Below are 27,042 nucleotides of genomic sequence, written 5' to 3'. Positions count from 1 at the left end.
TTTTTTAGCATGTATGCATGCAAGAAAGACAGACAGACAGGAAGGGACAGAGATAAGAAGCATCAACTTGTAGTTGCTGCACTTTAGTTGTTCCTTGATTGCTTCTCATATGTGTCTTGACTGGGGGCTCCAGCTGAGCCAGTGACCCCTCACTTAAGCCAGTGACCTTGGACTCAAACCAGCAGCCATGGGACCATATCTATGATCCCATGCTCAAGCTGGTAAGCCTGTGCTCAAGCCAGCGGCCTCAGGCTCTTGAACCTGGGATTTCAGCATCCCATGTCAATGCTTTATCCACTGTGCCACCACCTGGTCAGGCAATAACGCTTCTATTTATTCTTTTTTTAAAATTTATTTATTTATTTATTCATTTTTAGAGAGGAGAGAGAGAGAGAGACGAGAGGGAGAGAGAGGAGAGAGAGACAGAGAGAGAGAAGGGGGAGGAGCTAGAAGCATCAACTCCCATATGTACCTTGACCAGGCAAGCCAAGGGTTTTGAACCGGCGACCTCAGCATTTCCAGGTCAACGCTTTATCTACTGCGCCACCACAGGTCAGGCCAATAACTCTTCTATTTAATCAACAAGGGCTCAACCTTAATATCACTGCCATCAGTACCATTTTCCTGACACCCCTGACTTGGTTAGGCACTCTTGCTATGTCCTCCCCAATTTACACATTCAACAAATAATAATTTGGCATCTGGTATCAGGCATTGTTTTAGATCCTGGGGATACAGCCATGAATAAGGTGACAAATTTTCTGGCTATATGAAGCTTATGCCCTAGTGGATGGTAGACAAAACAAACAAACAAACAAAAAACCAGATAATTTCATGGGGTCCTAAGAACTATGAAGTAAAATAAAGAGTTAGGGAGTGATGGATAGAGCCAGTGACAGATAACTTTAAGAAGTGAGGTTTGGCCTGACCTGTGGTGGTGCAGTGGATAAAGCGTCGACCTGGAAATGCTGAGGTCGCCGGTTCGAAACCCTGGGCTTGCCTGGTCAAGGCACATATGGGAGTTGATGCTTCCAGCTCCTCCCCCCTGTCTCTCTCTCCTCTCCCTCTCTCTCTCCTCTCTAAAATGAATAAGTAAAATAAAATAAAAAATTTAAAAAAAAAGAAAAAAGAAGAAGTGAGGTTACCCTGACCAGGAGGTGGCACAGTGGATAGAGCGTCAGACTGGGATACAGAGGACCCAGGTTCGAAACACTGAGGTCAATGGCTTAAGCATGGGCTCATCCAACTTAAGTGCAGGCTCACCAGCTTGAGCACAGGGTTGCTGGCTTGAGTGTGGGATCATAGACATGACCCCATGGTCGCTGGCTTGAAGCCCAAGGTCACGGGCTTGAGCCCAAGGTCTCTGACCTGAGAAAGGGGTCACTTGCTCTGCTATAGCAACCCCTTCCTGTCAAGGCACATATGAGAAAGCAATCAATAAACAACTAAAGGTGCCACAACAACAAAGAATTGATGTTTCTCCTCTTTCTCCATTCCTGCCTGTCTGTCCCTATCTGTCCCTCTCTCTGACTCTCTCTCCCTGTCTCTGTCTCTCTGTCTCTCTGTCTCTCTGTCTCTCTCTCTCTCTCACACACACACACACACACAGAGTTTAGAAAATTGGGAAGAAATTTTGTAGGCTTTGGTGGCCACAGTAAAGAGTCTGAATTTTGTTCTAAGATGGAAATTCACTGGAGAGTTTGTGCAGGGAAACGACAAGATCAGTTTTACAGCCCTGGTCAGCTTGCTCAGTGGATAGGGTGTCCACTGAGCCCTATATGCCTGTGCTCAAGCCAGTGACCTCTGGGTTTTGAACCTAAGTCTGCATCCCAGGCTGATGCTCTATCCACTGTGCCACCGCCTGGTCCAACTTTATATATATATTTTTTCTGTATTTTTCTGAAGTTAGAAGTGGGGAGGCAGTCAGACAGACTCCATGCGCCCGACCGAGATCTACACGGCATGCCCACCAGGGGGCGATGCTCTGCCCATCTGGGGTGTTGCTCCGCTGCAACCAGAGCCATTCTAGTGCCTGAGGCAGAGGCCATGGAGTCATCCTCAGCGCCTGGGCCAACTTTGCTCCAATGGAGCCTTGGCTATGGGAGGGGGAGAGATAGAGAGAAAGGAGAGGGGGAAAGGTGGAGAAGCAGATGGGCGCTTCTCCTGTGTGCCCTGGCTGGGAATTGAATCCTGGGCTTCCACATGCCATGCCAAGACTCTACCACTGAGCCAACTTGCCAGGGCCCCAGCTTTAATTTATATATATATATATATATATATATATATATATTTTTTTTTTTTTTTTTTTTTTTTTTTTTTACAGAGACAGAGAGAGGGATAGATAGGGACAGATAGACAGGAACACAGAGAGATGAGAAGCATCAATCATCAGGGTTTTTTTTGTTTTTTTTGGGGGGGTTGTATTTTTCTGAAGTTGGAAACGGGAGGCAGTCAGACAGACTCCCACATGCGCATGACCAGGATCCACCCGGCATGTCCACCAGGGGGCAATGCTCTGCCCATCTGGGGCATTGCTCTGTTGCAACCAGGGTCATTCTAGCGCTTGAGGCAGAGGCCATGGAGCCATCCTCAGTGCCCGGGCCAACTTTGCTCCAATGGAGCCTTGGCTGCGGGAGGGGAAGAGAGAGACAGAGAGGAAGGAGAGGGGGAGGGGTGGAGAAGCAGATGGGTGCTTCTCCTGTGTACCCTGGTTGGGAATCGAACCCGGGACTCCTGTACGCCAGGCCGATGCTCTACCACTGAGCCAACCGGCCAGGGCCAATCATCAGTTTTTCATTGCAACACCTTAGTTGTTCATTGATTGCTTTCTCATATGTGCCTTGACTGCAGGCCTTCAGTAGACCGAGTAACCCCTTGCTCAAGCGGGCAACCTTGGGCTCAAGCTGGAGAGCTTTTGCTCAAACCAGATGAGCTCGTGCCCAAGCTGGCAACCTCGGGGTCCTGAACCCGCGTCCCAGTTTGACACTCTGTCCACTGCGCTACCACATGGTCAGGCACCAGCTTTATATTTTTAAGGTGATTTTGACTATGTAGAGATCAGAGGGTGGGAAGGAGGTGCCAAGACATTGAGACCAGTTGCCAATTAAAGCCTGCCATGACTTGCCCCTCATTCTACATCCATTGTACCTCATAGTCCTTACAAAGGCTCTTCCTTCAGTATGTATCACTCTTCACCTCCAATTAGCGTTGTGTTCATGACTATTCATCTTTCAAAACTCATTTTAGATGTCTATTTCTCTAAAAATTCTCTCCCTCTATGTACAGCGCTTTACCACAAGCTCATAGTCCTTACATCTACTTTGTAGCTCTTATCACAATTAACTGTACATGTGGCTTAATGTCAGTTATAGCATTCAGTATGGCCTGCTAACTCATTTGCCTGCTAATCAATCAGTGCATGAGCCCAGTAGGGTATGTGAAAGGTTGAAACTGGGGGCGGGGGGGGGGGAGGCTGGTCTACGGGAGAAGGTGAAAAGCCTATTGTCAATCTCCCTTGTCAACTGGCAGGTCAGTATAAACTCCCAGCTGGGTCAGACCCAGAGGGACTCCAGCTGGACTGCCTTATCCCATACAGAAGAGCTGACAGGCTAAATCCCTTGAACCCGAATGGAAGGTGGCCATAGGGAAGGGGGAAAGCCTCCTTTCAGCTTCTCTTGGCATCTGGCAAGGGAACTCCAGCTGGACTGCCTTATCCCGTATGAGATAGCTGACAGGTTAATCCCTTTCCTAGGTCTATGGGTGGGCACTGGGGAGAGCCAAACCAAAAATACAAGGCTGGTCTGACCAGGCGGTGGTGCAGTGGATGGGGCGTCGGACTGGGATGAGGAAAGACCTACGTTCGAGACCCCAAGGTTGCCAGTTTGAGCGCGGGCTCATCTGGTTTGAGCAAAAGCTCACCAGCGTGGACCCAAGGTCACTGGCTCGAGCAAGGAATTACTCAGTCTGCTGAAGGCCCGCGGTCAAGGCACATATGAGAGAGCAGTCAATGAACAACTAAGGTGTCGCAACGAAAAACTGATGATTGATGCTTCTCATCTCTCTCCATTCCTGTCTGTCTGTCCCTTTCTATCCCTCTCTCTGACTCTCTCTGTCTCTGTGAAAAAAAAAAAAAACCAAAAAACCAAAAACCCACAAGGCTGTTTTATGTTCCAAAAGGAAAATTTATTTAAAATGCCTGGGCCTGACCTGTGGTGGCGCAGTGCATAAAGCGTTGATCTGGAACACTGAGCTCGCCGGTTCAAAACCCTGGTCAAGGTACATATGGCAGTTGATGCTTCCTGCTCCTCCCCTCCACTCTAAAAAATAATTTTAAAAGATTTTTAAAAATTAAAAAATAAAATAAATGCGGGGGTGCCGGTGGCCAAGATAGATGAAGCCATGTCAGTGCCAAATAGGGTTAGAGCAAGGTTTTTTGGGGGGTTTTTTTGTTTGTATTTTTCTGAAGTTGGAAACAGGGAGGCAGTCAGACAGACTCCTGCATGCGCCCGACCGGGATCGACCCGGCACGCCCACCAGGGGGCGATGCTCTGCCCATCCGGAGCATCGCTCTGTTGTGACCAGAGCCATTCTAGCGCCTGAGGCAGAGGCCATAGAGCCATCCTCAGAGCCCGGGCCATCTTTGCTCCAATGGAGCCTTGGCTGCGGGAAGGGAACAGAGAGACAGAGAGGAAGGAGAGGAGGAGGGGTGGAGAAGCAGATGGGCGCTTCTCCTGTGTGCCCTGGCCGGAAATCGAACCCGGGACTCTTGTACGCCAGGACAACGCTCTACCACTGAGCCAACTGGCCAGGGCCAGAGCAGGGTTTTTATAGATTAGTCAGGGGTCTTGGAAAAACGTGACTAACATCGTTGCCTTAATAGGTGCAAGGGGCCCTGGCCGGTTGGCTCAGTGGTAGAGCGTCAGCCTGGTGTGCGGAAGTCCCGGGTTCCATTCCCGGCCAGGGCACACAGGAGAAGCGCCCATCTGCTTCTCCACCCCTCCTCTTCTCCTTCCTCTCTGTCTCTCTCTTCCCCTCCCGCAGCCAAGGCTCCATTGGAGCAAAGATGGCCCGGGCATTGAGGATGGCTCTGTGGCCTCTGCCTCAGGTGCTAGACTGGCTCTGGTGGCAACAGAGCGATGCCTCGGATGGGCAGAGCGCCACCCCCTGGTGGGTGTGCCCGGTGGATCCCGGTCGGGCGCACGCGGGAGTCTGTTTGACTGCCTCCCCGTTTCCAGCTTCAGAAAAATACAAAAAAAAAAAAAAAAATAGGTACAAGGTAATTTTTTTAATGTGGATTGGAGTGGCGCCACAGCTCCTCCAAATTGTTTATCTCCCAGCTAGACTGTCTAAAAAAGTCCTGGGCCGGTTCAAAAGTTCCTGGCCAGCTGGGGCTTCAAGCAATCCAGTCCTCCCTCCTCCCAAGGGTTTGTACTGAGGGCTGATCTATCAGAAGACAGCGTTTCTGGGTCTGTGGCTAGGCTTTTACAAACAACGATTGCAATTTAAACTCCCCTGTCAGGTCCCTTCCCAATGTAAGCTTTCCCTGAATTTCTGCAAAGATAAAACTTTTGCTACATTTCAAAGTGAAGGCCAGGAAGCTATTAAGAGAGAATAGCAACCTAAATAACTACAACCTCACAGTGGGGGATGAGAAAGTTCTGTTTTAAGCCCAGGCGAGAAAATGAATGAGGGGAATTTGAGTTTTAAAGGGGCTCTGGATTTAAAGGAGCCCTGAACCTAAACCTAACAGTATGGAGAAGTCTGTCCTCATTCTTCTCCTATCCCCAGTGGGAATTTTCCCAATGCATAGCATAGCACCTAGCACTAGCCTGGTGCCCAGAGAACGTTTGCCAAATGACTGAAGAATAGATAAGTTACATGCTTATTCCCACTCCTCCCCTCAAAAAGCAAGTGGATAGAGGAGAATTTGAAGATTTTATCCTCTCTTCCTCATTAGTAAATTACGACTGTCTCTCAAATAATAATGACGATGAAAAGGTGTAGTGCAAACGCCGGGACGGGAGAATTAAGATGCAAGTAGTACTACATCCAGTGAAACAGCAACCCACCGCAACCTGCCCAGTAAGGTGGGCCGGACTAGAGGAGCGGCGCTCTGCTTACTAACAAGGTTGTACTCCTTAACGCGCAACCAGAAGACTCTCAGGGTCGATGGGGCGGGGTCTCGCTTAGGAATGTAGATCATTAATGGTCAGGAGGCGGGTCGAAGGCCTTTTCCGCACGCCTTATTGGTCTTTCTAGGACCAACAGCTCTCGCTAACCAGCCGTAGCCTAGGTGGAGCTTAAGTTGATTGTGGGGGAGGGGGGCGGTCTACTCAGAAAGGGGGCGGGGAGTGAAGTGCGCACATGCGTTTCGGGTACCCACGCCCGCACGCCGTATAATATGGGGAAGGGCGGATTGACAGTTCCCGCGATGCATCTGGCCCCTTAGAACTAAAGGTTCTTGAGCTCCCTCCCCTGGGAGCCTCAGGATAGGGAACATTCAGTGCCCAGAAACTGCCCTGTTGGGAACTCAAATCTCCACCCTGGCCACTTTATTTTGTTGTTCTGGCCGCACCACAACCCTCCCTGAGGCGGGGTTATGATGATGAATTATTCAAGAAGCGTTGCAGCCTGACGCCATCTGTGGGCAGTGCACCTCCTTCCTTCCTTCCCAATAAAGCACTGAGGCTATCCCCAAAATCATAGGGTCCTGAAGTTGCTTTCAAGGTTCCACTTGCCACTTAAGTAACTTGAGTTTGTTGATGACCTCCTAGGTGTTAGGCCCAGTGCAATGAGCAAGTCCCTGATGTCGTGAGCTTACATTCTATGGGTATCAAACAAAACAAGATAATTTTAGATACTGTGACAAGTGCTCAAAACAGTGTGATAAAATGACTGGGGGGTTGCTCAAGGAGAAGGTGAGAATGGAACTAACACGGAATTAGGCCTAGGCAAAGGCAATAGCCATAGGGCAGAGCGTTTAATGCTTAGAACAAAGCAAGTGCAAGGAAAGGCTCTTACTTAGGCAGACCAGGACTTGTACCTGACCACAGCCTCTGAAGAGTTTGGAGATTATTCTAAATCAGTGGTTCTCAACCTTCCTAATGCTGTGACCCCACAATACAGTTCCTCATGTTGCGGTGACCCCAAACCAAAAAATAATTTTGGTGGCTACTTCATAACTGTAATTTTGCTACAGTTATGATTCTGAATGTAAATACCTGATATGCATTATGTATTTTCCGATGGTCGCAACCCACAGGTTGAGAACCGCTGTTCTAAATACAATTGGAAGACATTAGAATTGAGCGGCACCTTTTTTTTTTTTTTTTTTTATTCATTTTAGAGAGGAGAGGAAGAGACAGAGGAGAGACAGAAGGGGGGGAGGAGCTGGAAGCATCAACTCCCATATGTGCCTTGACCAGGCAAGCCCAGGGTTTCGAACCAGTGACCTCAGCATTTCCAGGTCAACGTTTTATCCACTGCGCCACCACAGGTCAGGCGAGCAGCATCTTGATGTGACATGATTTCTTATTTTGCTGAGTAGAGAATGGATTGTTAGGAAGAGAGGAAATAGATAAATTCAGATGATGGTAGAAAATGGTGGTTTGAACTAGGTAGCTAAAACATGGATGAATTCAGAATAGAATTGGGTTTGTTGGATGAGGGAAAAGAAATCAGGCTGAGTCCCAAGCTTTTGGAATATGCAACTGGGTGAATGATGGTGCCACTTGTTTTTTGGTTGTTTTTTTTTTTTTTTTTTTACAGAGACAGAGAGAGAGTCAGAGAGAGGGATAGATAGGGACAGACAGATAGAAACAGAGAGAGATAAGAAGCATCAATTATTAGTTTTTTGTTGTGGCACCTTAGTTGTTCATTGATTGCTTTCTCATATGTGCCTTGACCGTGGAGCTACAGCAGACCAAGTAACCCCTTGCTCAAGCCAGGGACCTTGGGTCCAAGCTGGTGAGCTTTGCTCAAACCAGATGAGCCCGCACTCAAGCTGGTGACCTCAGGGTCTTGAACCTGGGTCTTCCGCACCCTAGTCTGATGCTTTATCCACTGCGCCACCGCCTGGTCAGGCAATGGTGGTGCCACTTGTTGAGATTAAACAGTGGAAGAGGAACAGGTGCTGGAGGTGGGAATCAAGAGTTCAGTTGTGGCCGTGTTGAGGCTAGGTGCCCATTAAGACATCCAAGCAGAGATGTCAGTTGGAGGCTTGAGACCACGGGGAGACCAAGTAGGGAGTTATCCATGAACACTTAGATGGTATTTAAGCCATGGGTCTTTGTAGAGCTATCTACAGACAAGTGAAAGTAGAGAAGGATTGAGGGGAGAGCCCTGGGGCCCTCTAGTGTTAAGCAGTCCTGTAAAGGTGTAAAAGCTGCAAAGGATACCGAGAGGGTAAAGTAGGAGGAAAAATAGGAGAACATGATATCTTCAAAGACAAGAAGGGAAAAGTCAAGAGGAAAGATGCTGATTTTCTGGGTAAGTGCTTCTTAGAGACTGAGATGCAGGCATAGAAATGGCCATCTTTGGGTTGCAGAAGACTTTATTAAAAGCAGTGCCTGGGTCTGATATGTGGTGGCACAGTGGGTAAAGGGTCAAACTGGAATGCTGAAGTCACCAGTTTAAAACCCCAGGCTTGCCTGGTCAAAGCACACGCGAGAAACAACTACTATGAGTTGATGTTTCCCTCTCTTCTATCCCCCCCCCCACACACACCCTTTCTCTCTCTCTCTCTCTCTCTCTTTTTTTCTAAAATCAGTTAGTATTTCTTTTTTTTTTTTGTATTTTTCTGAAGCTGGAAACGGGGAGAGACAGTCAGACAGACTCCCGCATGCGCCCGACCGGGATCCACCCGGCACGCCCACCAGGGGCGGAGGCTCTGCCCACCAGGGAGCGATGCTCTGCCCCTCCAGGGGGTCGCTCTGCCGCGACCAGAGCCACTCCAGCGCCTGGGGCAGAGGCCAAGGAGCCATCCCCAGCGCCTGGGCCATCTTTGTTCCAATGGAGCCTCCGCTGCGGGAGGGGAAGAGAGAGACAGAGAGGAAGGGGGGGGGTGGAGAAGCAAATGGGCGCTTCTCCTATGTGCCCTGGCCGGGAATCGAACCCGGGTCCCCCACACGCCAGGCCGACGCTCTACCGCTGAGCCAACCGGCCAGGGCTCAGTTAGTATTTTTAATTTTTTTTTATTAAGTGAGAGGCAGGGAGGCAGAGACAGACTCCTGCATGCACCCTGACCAGGATCCACCCGGTAAGCCCCTGCCAGACAATGCTCTGCCCAGCTGGGCCATAGCTCCATTGCTTGGCAACAGAGCTATTTTAGTGCTTCAGGTGAGGCCATGGAGCCATCCTCAGTACCTGGGCCCAACTTTGCTAGAATCCTTTGAGCCATGGCTGTGGAAAAGGAGAAGAGAGAGATGGGGGGAGGGGTGGAGATCACTTCTCCTTTGCCCTGACCAGGAATTGAACCCGGGACTGCCACCTGCCAGGCCAACACTCTACCACTGAGCCAATTGGGGTAAGTAAAAATCTTTTTTAAAAATTTAAATAAAAAGAATCCACCAGCTTGACCAGGCGGTGGTACAGTGGATAGAGCATCGGCCTGGGACATATAGAACCCAGATTCGAAACCCTGAGGTAGTGGCTTGAGCACAAGTTTGCTGGCTTGAGCATGGGATCATAGACATGACCCCATGAACACTGGCTTGAGCCCAGAAGTTGCTGCTTGAAGCCCAAGGTTGCTGGCTTGAGCAATGGGGTCACAGGTTCAGCTGGAGCCCACCCCCCCATCAAGGCACATATGAGGAGAAAGCAATCAATGAACAACTAAGGTGCTGCAATGAAAAATTGATGCTTATCATCTCCCTCCCTGTTTGTCCCTATCTTTCCCTCTGTCTTTCTGTGTCTCCCATAAAAAAAAAAACACCAACCAATGATGGCATTAATGGGTAGAACAACAAATCAATGTTTCTTTCTCTCTAAAAATCAACTAAAAAAGAAAAGAAGGCTCAGTATTATAGCATCGGCCCAGCGTGTGGATATCCCGGGTTCAATTCCCAGTCAGGGCACACAGAAGCGCCCATCTGCTTCTCCACTCTTCCCCCTCTCCTTTCTATCTCTCTCTTCATCTCCTACAGCCAAGGCTCCATTGGAGCAAAGTTCGCCCAGGTGCTGAGGATGGCTCCATGGCCTCCGCCTCAGGCGCTAATGGCTCTGGTTGCAATAAAGCAACGCCTGAGATGGGCAGAGCATCATCCCCTGGTGGGCGTGCCGGGTGGATCCCTGGTGAGGTGCATGCAGGAATCTCTTTGCCTTCCCGCTTCTCACTTCAGAAAAATTAAAAAAAAAAAGACAAAAGCAGTACCTGGGAAGAGGTAGTGGAGTGGGTAAGGAGGTTCAGAGAAGAAAGAGAAAATGTTCTATCATGAAAAGTATCAGAAAAGAAAAAGCAGTAGAGCCCTGCCCAGTTTGGTTGGTTAGAGCATAGTTTTGAAGCACAGAGGCTGCTGGTTCAATCCCTAGTCAAGGCACATATAGGAACGGATCAATGCTCATGTGTCTCTACTTTTTTTTTTTAACCTAAAATCAATTAAAAAAATAAAAGCAGCAGAGATACAGTGTGGCAGCCCGAAAGAATTATTTTATTTTATTTTTTTGGCGTGTGGGCACACACACGAGAGAAAGAGACAGAGACAGGAAGAGAGATGAGAAGCATCAACTCATAGTTGCAGCGCTTTAGTTGTTCACTGATTGCTTCTCATAATGCCTTGACTGGGGGGCTCCAGCCAAGCCAGTGACCCCTTACTCTAGCCAGTGACCTTGGGATCATGCCAATGATCCCACACTCAAGCCAGTGCCACTATGCTTAAGCTGGTGAACCTGTGCTCAAGCCAGATGAGTCCCGTGCTCAAGCTGGCAACCTAGGGGTTTCAAACCTGGGACCTCAGCACCCCATGTCATGCTCTATTCTCTGCGTCACCACTGGCCAGGTAAGAATTGTCTTGATAGTTTTATTATCTGTGAGAGATGCTAGAACAAATTTCACTGATGAGAAAAAAATGATCCAGAAGAGAGGGTAAAAATAAAATTTATTGAAGGCTTACGTAGTGTTGAGCTTTACAAACATTTGTCCTCACAATGTTTTACAGGTCAGGAAATTGAGGTTAAGTAACTTGTCCAAGATCATGCAGCTAGAGGTGTCAGAGGTGAGAGGCCACCCAGATTTTTATGACTTTCATGCTTCACCACCCAACTGCACAGGCATATAACCCCTGATGTTTAAACACCTGGGACATGCCTTGCCCTGGCTTTAGTTCCCCTGACAAATCAGAGAGAGCTACTCTCATGCTGGGAGGTGGAGGTGAGGCAGGACTTGATTATTTTCTTCCTCCTGTGCTGTAAGCAGGGTATATCCCCCCATAACCTGAATACCCATGCAGTACAGGACAAAAGCTCTCCCAGGCTGGAGGAGCGGAGGCAAGCAGCAGGAGCCCCCAGAGGTAGGAGGGAAAGGAATAATTCTGGGGCGTACAGCGCGTTTCTTTTTGTGTCAGCCAGTGTAAGGAAATGCAAAGGCTGCTGATCCCAGCAATCTGAAGCCCACTTTCAGAGCCCGGTCTCCCGGTTGCCCCCATTGAGGCTTAGGCTGTGGGGGCGGGTACCACGCTCCAGCCTGCGGCCAGACAGAAGGCGCCGCAGGGAGGAGCCAGAGCTCAGATCCCCACAGCTTCGAAGATGGAGGCTCTCTCGTCCTGGCCGTCCCCAAGGGCTCCGGGGTACCTGAAGGGGGTCACAGGAGAGGACATAAATGTGGCCCAACCTGAAGCTCCAGGCTTTCCTGGGTATCCTCCCAGGCTCTCCTACTGCCTACCTGCTTATGCCCATGGGCTCCATTCCCACTGGAGTCTGGGACCTTCCTCGACATCTGAAGGAAACGAGAGACCAAGCCCCGGCCTGGCCAGCTGCCCTTCAGGTCCCCCAGAGATTGGGCAGGCGTGGGGCCCGAAGGCAAGGGGACCTTCTGGTAGGTGGGAACAGGGCGCCGTTTCTCAGCTGAACGAGCACGTAGCAACTTGGGGGAAGGGCAGTGGGCTAGGCGGAAGAGGCAGGCTTCAGAGCAGAGACCTGAAAAGAGAGAGGGAGACAGAATGAGTAGAATGGGAGATGCAGAGAGGGCCAGCACTCCCCCAGCTCCCAAGCCTTGAGCAATAACCGCATGCCTGACCTGTATCTGCAGAGGAAACAGAAGCAGCTTCTTCCTCAAGCACTTTGGTATAAAGGTCCCTGAAGGTAGCTGGGGAGGAGAGAGAGAAACAGGGACTGAGTGATAGTGCTTACTGGATATACCCACCCATCCTACCATACTCCTGTGAGAATTCAAGCCCAGAAGAGCTTTCACAGCTCCCACACCCTGTCCCCAACCAAGGGGGAATCACCTCTGCCCACAGATCATACAACTCACCAAGACTGGGACTAAGGCAGTATCGTTTACAGGGGAATCCTCCCCAGTAACTGGCACATAATGGTGATAATGAGCACTTTTGTGCTAAGCATTTTATTTGCATTACCTCATTTCTCAATAACTCTATAGTACCTATGGTAGAGGTACTATTGTTATACCTGTTTTATTTGTGAGAAATGGAAGCTTGGTAACTGGTCCAAGATGGTAGCTGAGAAATTTGGTTTCAAAAAACAAATCTTCCTGCCTGACCAGTGATGGCGCATTGGATAGAGCATCAACCTAGGACATTGAGGTCCCAGGTTTGAAACTCCGAAGTTTCTGGCTTGAGTGCAGGGTTGCTGGCTTGAGCATGGGATCATAGACATGACCCCATGGTCACTGGCTTGAGCCAAAAGTCACTGGCTTGAGCAAAGGGTCACTAGCCCAGCTGGAGCCCCTCAGTCAAGGCACATATGAGAAGCAATCAGTGAACAACTAAAGTGCTGCAACTACTAGTTGATGCTTCTCATCTCTTCATTCCTATCTGTCTCTCTCTGAAAACAAAGAAAAATTCCTCCTCTTTTAGCCACTAAGCTATTGATACTGTGTTTCTAGGAGGTGAGCTCTCAAGAATTGACTACTGCAGGAGCAAACACACCCTTTCATCCTCTTCAGGGACCTTAGTCATGTCCTAGAATAGATCCTAGTGGCCATCACTGGCTCTCTAACTCCCAGTGCCTGCCCTTTCCTGAACCTTGGTGGGTGGATTTGGGGGTAGGGATTGCTCACCAGTGTCACTGGAGGTGGTGATGCCTGGGTCACTGTGGGACCGTGGCAGCAGCAGCGGTGGTGGGGGAGCCGGATGAGGAGGCCGGTGCCCCGGTGAAGCGAGAGAACCTGAGCTATCACTGAAGCGGCGGGTGGGGGCTCTTGTGGGAGGGACTGCACCTGGCCTGCTGCCTCCCCTGGGGACCCTCCGCCTTAGCTCTGGGAAGCAGGGTCCCACCCAGGGGGGCCAGCCCTCTAGCCGGTGACAGCTGCGGGCAGCGGTTGGGGCACCCAGTGTGGGTGGAGGTGGGGCCTCTGGGGCAGAGCAGGAATAGGAGCGGGCAGCCCGAGGGGGCCGTCGGGGCAGTGGGCTGTCCTCAAAAGGGCCGCGAAGGCCGCAGTCCAGGCTGAGGCAGTAGCCTGCACGGCTGCGCTGAATGGAACGGAAGAGGACGTAGTCCACTGAGCGGACGGAGCCTTGCAGCTCCAGCAGACATGAGTCTTCTGATGGGCTGGAGCCCCCGGGAAGGTCTCCAATGGCTGACAGCACCAGAGACCCACTATCCATGGACACTGTGGGCAACAGGAGGCGAAAGGTAGCACCAGCCTGAGCCAGCCTAGGCAGTTTCTCTTTTCTCAGGTCCAGCCTTTGGGGAGCCACTCTGCCTCCAGTTTTATTTCAGAGGAGACAGTTAAGTCCAGGATTTCAAGAAGCCACCACCCTCATTTGTCCACACACCACCAATTCAGCCTTGTCTCCCCTTTCTTTGCCTCCACCCAGCTCTGCTGTCCAAGGCAGTCAGCCCTTGTCCACCCTCCCTACTTTCTGCTCACCATCCACAATGGAGGCCACTCGTTCACAGATGCAGGCACCATCATGAAGCTGAGGATCAAACAAGGTGGCCTGCAGAAGACACAAAGGTCAGGGATCTAGCTTTACACACTGATCTGGCCACCCCCCTGTGCTGGACAGAACTCTGGAGAACTAGACTCCAGGCCAGCTTTGTCACTTAATACAAGTCACTTATGTGGGCCTCGGTTTCTATATCTATAAAATGGAAATAATGGTCCCTACCTTACCCAGCTCACTAGGCGTTAGGGAAGATCAAAGCAACAGTGGATATGCTAGTGCTATAAGGTCAGGAAAACTATTATAATCTTTATCTAGTGATTGCAGCTCACTCAGCTTTTCAGGCTCTAGCCCTGGCTCCCTGGCCCGCATCAAGCCCAGCTCTCACCTGGCTGTCTCCTCGTAGCCCCATGACGGCCTCATAAGAAGGGGGGCAATCTGTAGGGTACAAGGGCACTGGGCTATCCATGGAGCCATTGTAGGTGATGCTGGTGGGAGGAGGGGAAGGGTCAAAGCCTGGAGAAGAACTATTCCACAAAGATCCTCCCCACCAATCCAGGCTGCAGCTGAAGCCCCCTTCCCCTTCCTTAGTTTCCCCAGCAGGACTCCACCATGCCTCACCTCTGTGCATCTGTTTCTGAGCTGCAGGTGTACTCTGGGGGATAGTAGGGAGGTGGGGGCACAGGCGGTACAAATTCCTCCAAGTCCAACATGGTGTGTAGGAGAGGGGCTGGGGGTGAGGATGTACAGCCCAGAGGCCCCAGGGGACCTGAGACTGAGCGCTCAGGGGCCAGCTGCTGGAGAGCAAGCAGGTCAGCAAGCCTGATTTCTGGGAATACAACTCTCTGACTCCCCAACTCCTCACTCATCTGGCCCCACCCCCTCCAAAGAGCTCAGTTCTGGCTCCTCCTTTAGCCAGAACCAGCTCCTCCTCTAATCCTGTCCCAACCCATGACCTCCAGCTTTGGCCCTGCCCAACTAAAAATTCCTCCTCCTGCCCTTGCCCTGGCTGGATAGCTCTGTTGGTTGGTTAGAGTATCATCTCAATATGCAGAGGTTACCGGTTCAATCCCTGGGCAGGGCACATATAGAAACAGATTGATGTTCCTGTCTCTCCCTCGCTCTCCCTTCCTCTCTCTTAAATCAATAAAACAAACATTAAAAAAAAAAGTAAATAAAAATTCCTCCTTTTTGTGACCCCCTCAATCTGCATCCCAAATCACCACCTGCTGCTTTCTGTCCTCACCAGAACATCAACCCTTTATCCCCACCCCCATTTAGGACCTTCTTGACTCCACCTAAATTCTAGTCCCACTCTCTAATGCCCCTCTCCTGGCTCCAGACTGGCATCATGTACTTCTCTTACTCCCAGTCATTACCCTCCTTACCTACCTTGGACCACCTACACATACCTACAATAATAGACATTCCAAATAGGTGATCTGCAGCTCCTTGTGCTTAGAAGCCAGGGCTGTAGTCACCCCCTTAATCCCAGTCCCAACACATACACCCCTGCCCCACCCACTGCATTATACCTGCTATACTTTGACCCCAGGTCCCCCCTTACCGTGTGCACGAGGTCCAAGGAAAAGATTTGGATGCAGCAGACAATAGCTGAGAGGGCACAGATTATGGCGGCACAAATTGTGAGCCCACAGACGCTGAAGAGCAGGTTCTGGAAAAGGAAAAAGAGAGAGAGATGTAGGAGGAGCTTGGAAAGGGATTAAATCCCATATGTTCTGGGCCTGTGAGGACCCTGTGAGGGGAGGCATGCTGGGGCAGGAAGAAATGGTAGAGTTGGGGGGGGGTGCATGCTCACCTTGAGGGCCCTTCGGGCTTCATCACAGGTGGAATTAAGGGCAACTCTTAGTTCCTGCCCTGATTCTGGGCAGGACCGGAGGAGGGAAACGGAGGGGCAGCACACACAGACCTTTCCATCCTGAGCAGGGAAGTGGGGAGGGTGAGGCAGACTGAGTCAGGACAGACCCAGATGTCCCTCACATCTCCCCCAACCAGTTCTCTCTGGCTCGCCTTCCTCAAATCTCACCACAGAGCAGTCTTGTAAGTCTCGGGCCAGCTGAGCATTGTTACAGGAGAGAACAGAGCCAGCCATGCTGAGCATGGCACACAGCACCGAAAGCAAAGAGAAGAAGGAGATCTGGGAAAAACAGGGTTCAGATTCAGGACTGGGACCCTCAGGATTGGAGGGCTACCAAGGAAGGAGCCACTCTCCACAACCTGGGTGACAGAACTGGAGAACCAGTTCCCTTCTTAAGGGCATAAATGGGTATCCCCTCAGGTGCTAGGCACCTGCCTCCCAGTGGGCACCAGACCCTGGCACCTACCACTAAAGTGAATGGCCGCTTCCAGGACACAATGCCAACCACCCCGGAGAACGCCAGCTGGGGACAAAGTGGGCACAGGCTCAGCCTGGCAGGGGAGGCACCTGAGTGGGACCCTCACCACAGGGGTGCACCCAGCCCTGTAAGGAGGGAGAGATCAAAAGAGGGAGGAGAGGCCAGGATTTGGACTGGCAGCTGGTGTGGAGGGGTCGGGCCCAAGGAGCCGCCCCACCCAACAACTCTGCACCCAACTCACCGAGAATCCAGCCCAAGACGGGCAGGACCTCTTGATGCTCTCAGTGGTGGTGACGGAGGAGGCCACCATGCTGAAGGTGACCACCAGGATGCCCAGGAACACCTGGGCCAGCCCCAGCGTGAGCAGGGCCTGCAGCCAGGGTCGGTGGAGGCGTAGGTGGGTAAGGCCTCGGGTACTGGGCCGGCTGGTAAGCGAACGGCTGGAGTCACTAGGCGAGGGCATCATGCCTGCCGCCCGGATGCCTCGCTCCGGCCCCCCCTGGCACTTGGAAGCATCTCAGAGGCGCCCAAGGCCCCGTCCTTCCTCCTCTGCACCTCACTAGCTCTAAAGCCCACCCCTAGGCTGGGTCCCCTGGGGCATGGCCCAGGGACTCCAGTTGTTTGGGGGGGGGCAAGGGAGGGATGTCACAGAGGTGCCTCACAATACTCCCTCCCCACCAGGGGCACTGGACGTGCACAGTGCCCAGGATGGCGATGAGGACACCGGGGCAAAGGCTCATCGCATTTCCCTAGGGAAGAAGGGCGCTGAGAAGGGCCGGTCCGGTCTGGGAATGAGGAAAGGGGATGAGGGGAGGATGGAGATTGGGAACCCAGGAAAGGGTGGGGAGGGTAATAACCGAGAGGATGGGAAAGAAGTATAGAGAAGAGGGGACGGGTCGGCGTGGGTGACTCTAGAGGGGCGGTCGATGTGCCCCAGGAGTGTCCAGTGGGATCCGAGGCCGGTTGGTGGGGAGAGGCCAGGACGTTTCGGTCTCCTGAGCTGCCTGCCCGGTTCCCCTCCCCACCACGATCTGCACCCCCAGCTCCGGCTGCGGCGGGTTTGGAGGCGGGGGATGGGGACAGAATGATGCGAGAGGAGGGGCGTGGCTGCGCGATGCAGCCCGGGAATTGTAGTCAGAGCCAAAGATTCTGCAGGAGTGGGGAGGGTAGAAGCTGGCGACCGAGTAGGCAGGTGAATCTGTTCCTTCCTCTACCCGGACCCAGGCCCAAGCTAACAACTCTTTGGTCGCCCACTTGTGCACCACCCAGCCTCTCAGGCTCGTGGTCCCCTAGGTTCTGAGCAGAGGCAGAGGCTCTTTCTGGGCCTTTAATGGAGGGATGGGGAGCAGGGCTCCCTGTTGGCTCTGTGATTCCACGCCCAGCTATGGAGTTCCCTCCCTCTTCCTGTGCCAACCACCCAGTCACCCGGCTCTGCTGCCCCACCCTAGACCGCTCACAGGTCACAGTAAAGCCAAGCCCTATCTTCCCTCTGGAATTCACACTAATTGCCACTCCAGTTACCACCATACTCTTTCAGTTCCAGAAGTCCTAGTTCCCAGTAAAAATCCCAGAAACAGTAAGTTGAGTTCCAGTTCCACTTTCTTTTTATTTAAATAACTGAAGAAACAGCCTTGGCACAGCAGAGGGAAGCTGGGTTAGGGTGTGTAGGGGTGGCACAGTGTGGCCTGATGGGGTGGTGGGGGGTAGGCAGAGCAGTGACTGGGTCACAGTGGGTTCCCCCGCACCCCTAAGTCTGGTTCAGCAGTAACAGCTGTGGAATTGGGATACTATAGAGGAGACATCAAGTAGTAATGTCTCACCAAGTCCCAGAGATCTCAGGGATGGGGGCTAAGGGTGCCCCCTCAAGTGGCAGGGCCAGGACATCCCAGTCAGGGATCATGGGGCCCGAAAGGCATTTTCAGCAGCCCCAGCGGCCGCATTGGCAGCTGCAGTTCGCACTGCAGGGTTGGAGAAGACACCAGCAGCAAATTCTTGCTGGGCCTTCTGAAAACTGGCACCTGTGCGGCGGTACAAGGAGTGGATCTGAAAGCAGAGGGCAGAGAAATCACAGCATGTTACAGCCGCTGTTAACTGTATTCCAACCTAACACTACTATCACCACTCCCCAGCGTGCTCTAGCGGTTCCTTCTTGGCTCCCCTCCAACACACACACACACACAAATAATCCCCCTACCCCAGAGGTCCATTAGCTCAGAACCTGCCCATCAGCTTGGCCCTCCCCCGTTCCCCCTGAATGTTCCACTCAGGCCCCTAGTGACACACGATCTCACACCCCTGGTACCACCTTCAACACAGCCCCTCACCCGCTGTAGCATCACAATTCCTAGCACAGCGATGCCAGTGAAGAATAGGGCAACCAGCATCATGAGCACAGCTACAGCCACGTTGGTCTTCAGCAACACCATGGCAGAGATCCAGCCACTATAAGGAGAGACAAACATGTGACCCTGAACAGGGGCTGCTCACAGCTGGGTCTGCCTTTCCAACTTCTCCACTGGTTATGTCGCAAACATGCCCTACCTCCACCCTTCCCATTGAGGGTCACTCCAGTCAGTCTGGCAGCTTTCCATGCACCACAATCCCAAACTACATCTACTCTTTTCATAGTTTAACCCCAGCTTCTGCACCATTAGCTCCTAATTCTCCAAGCTCTTCCAGATATCTTCACTCTAAATAGACCCTTCTGTTGAAGATTCTCCCTCTCCTCTTCAACCATGGTTACATATACCTCTTCCAGGAAGACTTCTAAGATTGACCTTCTTCCCCTCAATCTATGCCTGTCTAGAGTTCTGTCTGGACTCTATCCTGGAAGTATGTTCTGTCTCTTGGTAAACTAGTACTTTTCAAGTGTAAAAACCACAGCCTGGCCTGACTAGGCAGTGGCACAGTGGATAGAGCGTTGGACTAGGATGCAGAGGACCCAGGCTTAAAACCTTGAGGTTGCCAGCTTGAGCATGGGCTCATCCAGCTTGAATGTAGGGTCGCTGGCTTGAGCATCACCCCACGGTCACTGGCCTGAAGCCCAAGGTTGCTGGCTAGAACAGGGGGTCACTTGCTATGCTGTGGCCCCCCAGTCAAGGCACATATGAGAAAGCAATCAATGAACAACTAAGGTGCCACAACAAAGAATTGATTCTTCTCATCTCTCTCCCTTCCTGTCTGTCCCTATCTGTCCCTCTCTGTCTCTGTCACAAAAAACAAAACAAAACAAAAAAACAGTCTGATCTGTGGTAACACACTGGACTCAGAATGCTGAGATTGCTGGTTCAATTCAAAACCCTGGGCTTGCCCAGTCAAGGGATACACAGAAAGCAAACAGTTCAAGTCAATGATTCCTGCTCCCCAACCCTGCCCTCCCTAAAATCAACAAATTCACTTTCTTGGTTTTTTTTGGGGGGGTTTTTTTTTGTGACAGAGAGAGGGACAGACAGACAGGAAGGAAGAGAGATGAGAAGCATCAATTCTTCGTTGCGGCACCTTAGTTAAATGATTGCTTTCTCATATGTGCCTTGACTGGGGGGCTACAGCAGATTGAGTGACCCCTTGCTCAAGTTAGCACCTTGGGCTCAAACAAGCGACCTCGGGGTCTCGAACCTGAGTCCTCCGGGTCTCGGTCTAACGCTCTATCCACTGTGCCACCACCTGGTCAGGCAAATAAAATCTGTAAAAAACAAACATACCACACTTCCTTTTTTTTTTTTTTTAACAGGGACAGAGATAGTCAGAGAGAGGGATAGATAGGGACAGACAGGACGGAGAGAGATGAGAAGCATCAATCATCAGTTTTTCATTGCGACACCTTAGTTGTTCATTGATTGCTTTCTTATATGTGCCTTGACCGTGGGCCTTCAGCAGACCGAGTAACCCCTTGCTTGAGCCAGCGACCTTGGGTCCAAGCTGATGAGCTTTGCTCAAACCAGATGAGCCCTCGCTCAAGCTGGCGACCTCGGGTTCTTGAACCTGGGTCCTCCGCATCCCAGTCCGACGCTCTATCCACTGCGCCACCGGCTGGTCAGGCATACCACACTTCCTTTTGCTAAACAATTCCTACCCCAGTACCCGGTACCCAGTACCTGACTTGGTCTAGAAGAGTGGGAGAAAGGGATGAGGGTAGATTGCAACTTCACGAACCTGAACCCCCAACCTGGATTGCCAATGGCCTGGAGGACAAAGAGTACATCCTGGGCGAAGAAAATGAAGAAGAAAATGAAGAAATTGAATGAACTGTCACTCCTGCAAGGAGAAAAAGTGGGGGAGAGTGGGAGAATTAGGGTTGGAAGTGCAGACTGTGAGGGTCCATTCAGATTCCCCTATCACCCCAGTTCCCAACTTACCGGAAAGCCTTATACATGGGGCGGTACCAGCAGACGAAGGAGCAGGGAGTGAAAAGGAGGACCCAGAGGAAGGAGAGCCCGAAGCCTGAGCCATTGCTGGACTCCACACAGAAGCTGGCAAGGCAGGCGAAGAAATTCAGGAGAAGAGCCAGAGTACTGCCTAACAGATGAAGGGACAGGATGATGGCTCCTTTTGGACTGCAATCAAAGATTCTTTCTGTAAGCCTACCCGATAACCCTCACCACTGTAGCAGAATAAGTAAAGAAATATAATTTCTGCCTTTACAGAATCCTCAACTCAATAAGGGAGACAGAATGAACAAATCTAATTATGTGTAATCCTCTTTTAAAAGATATTTAAAGGATTCAGAATAATTTACACATTAGGACAAGAGAGGGGGAAAGGGCAAGAACACATTTGCGGCCCTGGCCGATTGGCTCAGCGGTAGAGCGTCGGCCTGACGTGTGGGGGACCCAGGTTCGATTCCCGGCCAGGGCACATAGGGGAGGCGCCCATTTGCCTCTCCACCCCCCCCTCCTTCCTCTCTGTCTCTCTCTTCCCCTCCCGCAGCTGGGGCTCCCTTGGAGCAGGGATGGCCCGGGCGCTGGGGATGGCTCCTTGGCCTCTGCCCCCGGGCGCTGGAGTGGCTCTGGTCTCGGCGGAGCGACGCCCCAGAGGGGCAGAGCATCGCCCCCTGGTGGGCAGAGCATCGCCCCTGGTGGGCGTGCCGGGTGGATCCCGGTCGGGCGCATGCGGGAGTCTGTCTGACTGTCTCTCCCCGTTTCCAGCTTAAAAAAAAAAAAAAAAGAACACATTTGCTAGAAAGCTGAAGAGTAAGTTCTAAATTGTATAAAAGGAATAACCAAGAAGATCCTAGAGAGCTTACCCTTAAACTCCAAGAGAGGTAGCATCTAGTTCTGTGTGAGTGGGCTCCAATGCAGCAAAGATGTACAAGTTACTACCTACACTCTTGCTCAAGAAAGGTTTCTCACTACTTACACATCCAGAGGTAGTACATGGTGGACACTGTCTTCTGAAATTCTTGTGGGATCTCCATGGAGATGTCCTGGAAAAAGCAGGGCTGTACTGGGCAAAATGAAGGCAGAGGGGGCCAATTGTTCTGTCGAGCTGTAAGGCACAGAGAGAGCAGGAGGTGAGGCAGAGACTAATGAGGAATTAGTCCCCCTTCCTTCCACCCCTAGGTTCATTCTTCTATATCCAATTTGGGGTCCAAGGAGATAAGAGTGAGGAACAAAAATATTGAGAGTAGTATTATTTACAACTTTTATTTTTTTAGATTTTATTATTATGTTTTTGGAGAGAGGGAGGGAGAAAAACAGAGAAAGGGGGAGAAGCGGGAAGCATCTACTTGTAGCAGTTGTTTCCTGTATGTGCCTTGACCCGACAAGCCCAGGGATTCACACTGGCAACTTCAGCGTTACATGTCGCCACTTGATCCACTGTACCACCACAGGTCAGGCTTTTTTTTTTTTTTTAAGTGAGAGAGGAGGGGAGATAGAGAGACAGACTCCCGCAGGTGCCCTGACTGGGATCCACTTGGCAACCCTGTCTGGGGCCGATGCTCAAATCAACCAAGCTATCCTCAGCACCTAAGGCTGACACTCGGACCAACCAACCTATCCTCAGTGCTTGGGGCTGATGCTCAAACCAATCAAGTCACTGGCTGTGAGAGAGGGAGAGAGAGTAGGGGGAAAGGGAAAGAAGAAAAGTAGATGGTCACTTCTGCTTTATAGAATCCTCAACGCAGGAGGTCACAAGAAAAGTAGATGTGTGCCCTGACTGGGGATCAAACCCAGGAATTCCGCACGCCGGGACAACGCTCTATCTACTAAGCCAACCGATCAGGGCCCATATTTACAACTTTTAAGTACTGTGCCAAGCACTTTGTATATATGATCTTGTCTAACCCCCACAACAATCCTGTCAAACAGGTACAAACATTCACATTTTACAATTACAGAAACTGAGACACTTGACATTGAGTTGCTTAAGAGTTCACTATTAATAAGTGATAGCAGCCTAAGTGGTGGTACAGTAGATAGAGAACCGGCCTAGAATGCCAAGGACCCAGGTTCAAAACCCCAAGGTTGGCCCTGGCCAGTTGGCTCAGTGGTAGAGCGTCGACCTGGTGTGCAGGAGTCCCAGGTTTGATTCCCGGCCAGGGCACACAGGAGAAGTGCCCATCTGCTTCTCCACCCCTCCCCCTCTCCTTCCTCTCTCTCTCTTCCCCTCCCGCAGCCAAGGCTCAACTGGAGTAAAGTTGGCCCGGGTGCTGAGGATGGCTCTGTGGCCTCTGCCTCAGGCGCTAGAATGGCTCTGGTTGCAACAGAGCAACACCCCAGATGGGTAAAGCATCGCCCCCTGGTGGGCATGCCGGGTGGATCCATCCCAGTCGGGTGCATGCGGGAGTCTGTCTGACTGCCTACCCGTTTCCAACTTCAGAAAAATACCAAACCCCCCCCCAAAAAACCCCAAGGTTGCTGGCTTGAGTATTGACTCACTGGCTTGAGCACGAAGCTCATTGGCTTGAAGCCCAAAGTTGCTGGCTTGAGCAAGGGGTCACTAGTTTGGCTGAAGCCCCCAGGTAAAGGCACATATGTGAAAGCAATCAATGAATAAGATGCCGCAACAAAGAACTGATGCTTCTCATCTCTCTACCTGTCTATCCCCCCCTCTCTCTCTCTCTCATAAAAAAAATATTAATAAGCAATAGCATCCAAATTCAAACTCAGCAATCTGACTCCAGTGTCCATGCTCTCAGGTTTTTTCATTCCTTTAAAACTGTCAGATTCCTTTGCCACCCCTTTAAGGATTCACTTACTAGCTGTGCCCCCCAGGGCAGCATGCTGCAGCTCTCGCTCTCTCCGGTCCAACTCCTCTGCCTTCCTGTTAAGCTCCTCCTGTTTCTTCAGCAGCTCTGCTGTGGCTGCTGCAGCTGAAGCCTGCCCAGTATGAGCAGAGGGAGATGTGAACCCTTAGTCCCTGGGTTGGCCCCACTTCCCACCCACATACCCTCTTTACCTGGGTGCTGTATGATCCATAGTTCTTGGGTTCTGTGGGGCTGAGCTTTCTCGAGGACTGCGAGGGAGCTGAGGGTGGAGGCAATGAGGCAGGGGCAGGAGGCTCATAGGTTGGTGGTGGCTGTTGGATTTAAACAGACCTTACAGCTGGCAGTAACAACACCCATTTTGACATTGCTTCTAAATACAAGTTGGATTTAACTTCTCTAACTGCTAAAGTAAATAATGCCAGCCTGATTGAACAGGGGTTATATAATCAGATTCTTTGACCATGAGTCAAACTGATCCTATCAGCTTTAACTGATAGAAAGAACTTCAATGCAGGAGGTCACAAGGTTGGGTTGGGATTTGATCTAGAAGCTTAACAAGTTTTATTATTTCTTTTTTTAATGTGGTATTGAATAAAGCATCATATTTATACCTAGAGATGAAGAGAAATGACCCCATTATGATTTGGCCTTAAAATTCTTCTCTGAAATTTCAAAAGTGTGAACTTTTATTCTTCCAAAGAATTGTAATGCTTCCCACACTGAAGTCTAGATATTCCAAGTCCATCCTAAGGGAGGTGCTTGAAGGCATACCTGGATGTTGTCATGTTTGTGCCACATTTCAGTTCAGTTCCACAGTATTATTTTAAATGTGTCCCTCAGTGCCTGACCTGTGGTGGCGCAGTGGATAAAGTGTCAACCTGGAAATGCTGAGGTCGCCAGTTCGAAACCCTGGGCTTGCCTGGTCAAGGCACATATGGGAGTTGATGCTTCCTGCTCCTCCCCCTGTTCTATCTCTTTCCTCTCTCTCTCCCCTCTCTCTCTAATAAGAATGAATAAAATCTAAAATAATTAAATAAATAATAAAAAACCAAATGTGTCCTTCAGCGACAATGTCGTGTCACGTTATAAAGGAAATAACCGGATCCTCCAGTTTGTACATCACATCCTGCATGTCCCAAACAACTTTTTCATGACCTTTAAATATACTGGTCTCTGTGCTGTAGTGGAATCTTTGGTTTTGCATCAGAGTAAAATAAAATAAGCCCAGCCCTGGACAGTTCGCTCAGTAGTAGAGCGTCAATTTGGCGTGTAGATGTTCCAGGTTTGATTCCTGGTCAGGGCACACAGGAGAAGCAATCATCTGCTTCTCCACCCCCCCTTCTCTATTTTTTCTCCTCCCACAGCCATGGCTCAATTGGTTCGAGCACATCAGCCCAGCCCGGTGCTGAGGATGGCTCCGTGAAACCTAAGCATTGCCTCAGATGGGGGTGGGGGTGGGGTTACCAGGTGGATCCCAGTCAGAACGCATGTGAGAATCTGTCTATCTCCCCTCCTCACACTTGGAAAAAGAAGAAAATAAAATAAAAGATAAAATACATTCATCACATTTGAACATAATAGTAATAATAAACCTTACAGATCATCTAGTCCCTCATAACACAGGAATCTAGTGTCTGATTGAATACTTTTAGATCCAGGACTCATTACTTAAGGCAGCAGCAGCTCCTCTCTGTTATTAGAAAGCTAGTTCTTGTGTTTATTATCAGAGAACTCCTATACAACTTGCAGCAAGCTTCATTACCCCTTACCTCAAATTCTTTAGCCAGAACTCAAAAGCATTCACCTATAACATCTATTTCCATAGCTTTTTAAAACTCTACTTCCTATTCCAGTGAGACAGATGTCTAGTCCTCCTCATTCCTTGCCTTTTTTTTTTTTTTCTTTTTTTTATTCCTTGCCTTTTAATTGCACACATAAGCAGTCTGGTTTCTCCTTAACTATAACCAATTGCATTTTTTATTTTCTTCAAAGAGGGCACCTCAGACAGAGCCTTGGTTATGACCTGGCCAGCCTCCAGGTCCTCACAGGACCGACATTTAGAGCTTCTACTGGATGGATCATTGGCCCTGGTGTCTCCAGAATTAGGCACCCCATGGCAGACTGGCCTCTCTCTCAGAGTTAAGATCATGCTGCTTCTTTCTTCCTTTGCATGCAGAAAAGCTCCCTATACCCTGACAGAAAGGGCTTATTGGCATACCCTCCCTCCCCTTCCTTGCCCTCCTGTGCTCTGCAGAATCTCACCTCTCGGGTCTCAAAAGGGTTGTAGACGTCAAGCGTGGCATAATGCGGACTGGGTCGGTGCTGGATCACAGCTGGGTCCTGCGGGCAGAGACCTGGGGCTCAGCTGGTACCTGATACATCACAGAGAACTTACAGGGTCTTCTAAATTGCCTCAGACTCCAAGGACTTAATCCTGAGGCCACGCTGTTATCCCAACATTTGCTCCAAATCCTTCACCCCACACTACTAATTAATACCAGTTCCTTAGGACCAGGGCCCGCCCGCCAGGGTACTCACTGGTCTAGAATCACCGTCAACCCCACGTGGCACCCCTTCCACGGATCAAATGTCACAAATGGGAATTCGAGTTAGCCCCATCTTCCAGAACCGACAAGAGTAAACTAAACCTAGTTGCCCAAAGGAGGCCGGCGCAAGTCACCTGAAAAGGGTTGTCAAGCTCGCCGGGTTCGGCGAATGGGTTTCCACCGTCTTGGCTTTGAGCCATAGTTCCGACCACGGCCTAAGCCGGCCCCTGCCCTCCACGCCCCGGCCGTGGCACTGGGGGCAGTGGCGACTCTCAGCATTCGCTCTGCTCCTCTCGGTGCCCCCCCACCTCCAATTGTCTGCGCACGGATTGGCTGTACCGACCGGAAAAGTCGCAAAGATTCCTGCAGCAATAGCGACTTGCGCCTGCGTCCCGGTTAAAGGCGAAGCCGGAAGTGCACCATGTGACACCTCTAAGCCAGTTCCTTAGCGAATACCGCCTTCCCCCACGTGACGGCCCTCCAGTAACAAACTACATCTCCCAGGAGGCTCCGTGTCAGAATCCTGGTTTATCCGTCGCTCGAGATGTATGATGGGAGTTTTCCCACCAGTGGTGGCAGCCTTCCCAGATGCCGAATTGAGCAGTTTTTTGTTTTTTTTAAACTTGGATTTCTGGCTCTAGCCTGGAGCCCAGCCTATCGCTCCAGTAGTTGGATCTCTTTCTTAACCCTTATTATTCCCAAAGTGCCACTTTGTAACCTTTCTCCATTCTAACGTGCAAGAAATGTTTTCCCATTCATCACTACCCTCTCCTGAGACAACCTAGATAAACTGGTGGCCTAATTTAGAGGGTAAGATGGGATTCTACATCCAAACTCAGAAAGGCTGCCTGTCTTCTTATCCCTCTGCC

The 27,042-nt window shown here is 50.7% G+C and overlaps 2 protein-coding genes across 5 annotated transcripts; both read right to left on the bottom strand.

Annotated features, from left to right (window-relative positions):
• Nucleotides 1-11,074: 11,074 nt before the first annotated feature.
• ENTREP3 (endosomal transmembrane epsin interactor 3) lies at nt 11,075-17,484 on the bottom strand. 3 transcript variants are annotated; one of them, XM_066362275.1, is made up of 12 exons: nt 16,662-17,484; nt 16,409-16,465; nt 16,111-16,221; nt 15,883-16,002; nt 15,631-15,738; nt 14,685-14,860; nt 14,452-14,551; nt 14,048-14,117; nt 13,235-13,786; nt 12,230-12,298; nt 11,876-12,129; nt 11,075-11,784 (listed from the first exon to the last, which is right to left on the bottom strand). In XM_066362275.1, the coding sequence occupies exons 1-12, from the start codon at nt 16,884-16,886 to the stop codon at nt 11,611-11,613; spliced, it is 2,016 nt and encodes a 671-aa protein (XP_066218372.1). In that variant the 5' UTR covers nt 16,887-17,484; the 3' UTR covers nt 11,075-11,610. The 3 variants fall into 3 exon arrangements, with proteins under 3 accessions (XP_066218372.1, XP_066218373.1, XP_066218374.1); XM_066362276.1 differs by having other exon boundaries at nt 14,685-14,857; XM_066362277.1 differs by lacking the exon at nt 16,409-16,465.
• Nucleotides 17,485-18,001: 517 nt separating this feature from the next.
• Nucleotides 18,002-26,572, bottom strand: SCAMP3 (secretory carrier membrane protein 3). 2 transcript variants are annotated; one of them, XM_066362272.1, is made up of 9 exons: nt 26,308-26,572; nt 25,890-25,967; nt 23,819-23,938; nt 23,619-23,739; nt 21,776-21,904; nt 20,776-20,935; nt 20,573-20,674; nt 18,745-18,862; nt 18,002-18,463 (listed from the first exon to the last, which is right to left on the bottom strand). In XM_066362272.1, the coding sequence occupies exons 1-9, from the start codon at nt 26,371-26,373 to the stop codon at nt 18,317-18,319; spliced, it is 1,041 nt and encodes a 346-aa protein (XP_066218369.1). In that variant the 5' UTR covers nt 26,374-26,572; the 3' UTR covers nt 18,002-18,316. The 2 variants fall into 2 exon arrangements, with proteins under 2 accessions (XP_066218369.1, XP_066218370.1); XM_066362273.1 differs by lacking the exon at nt 25,890-25,967.
• Between the last annotated feature and the right edge of the window lie 470 nt (nt 26,573-27,042).

Source organism: Saccopteryx leptura, chromosome 2, assembly GCF_036850995.1.
Source record: "Saccopteryx leptura isolate mSacLep1 chromosome 2, mSacLep1_pri_phased_curated, whole genome shotgun sequence".
NCBI lineage: Eukaryota > Metazoa > Chordata > Mammalia > Chiroptera > Emballonuridae > Saccopteryx > Saccopteryx leptura.
This window is presented reverse-complemented; position numbering and strand designations above follow the sequence as displayed.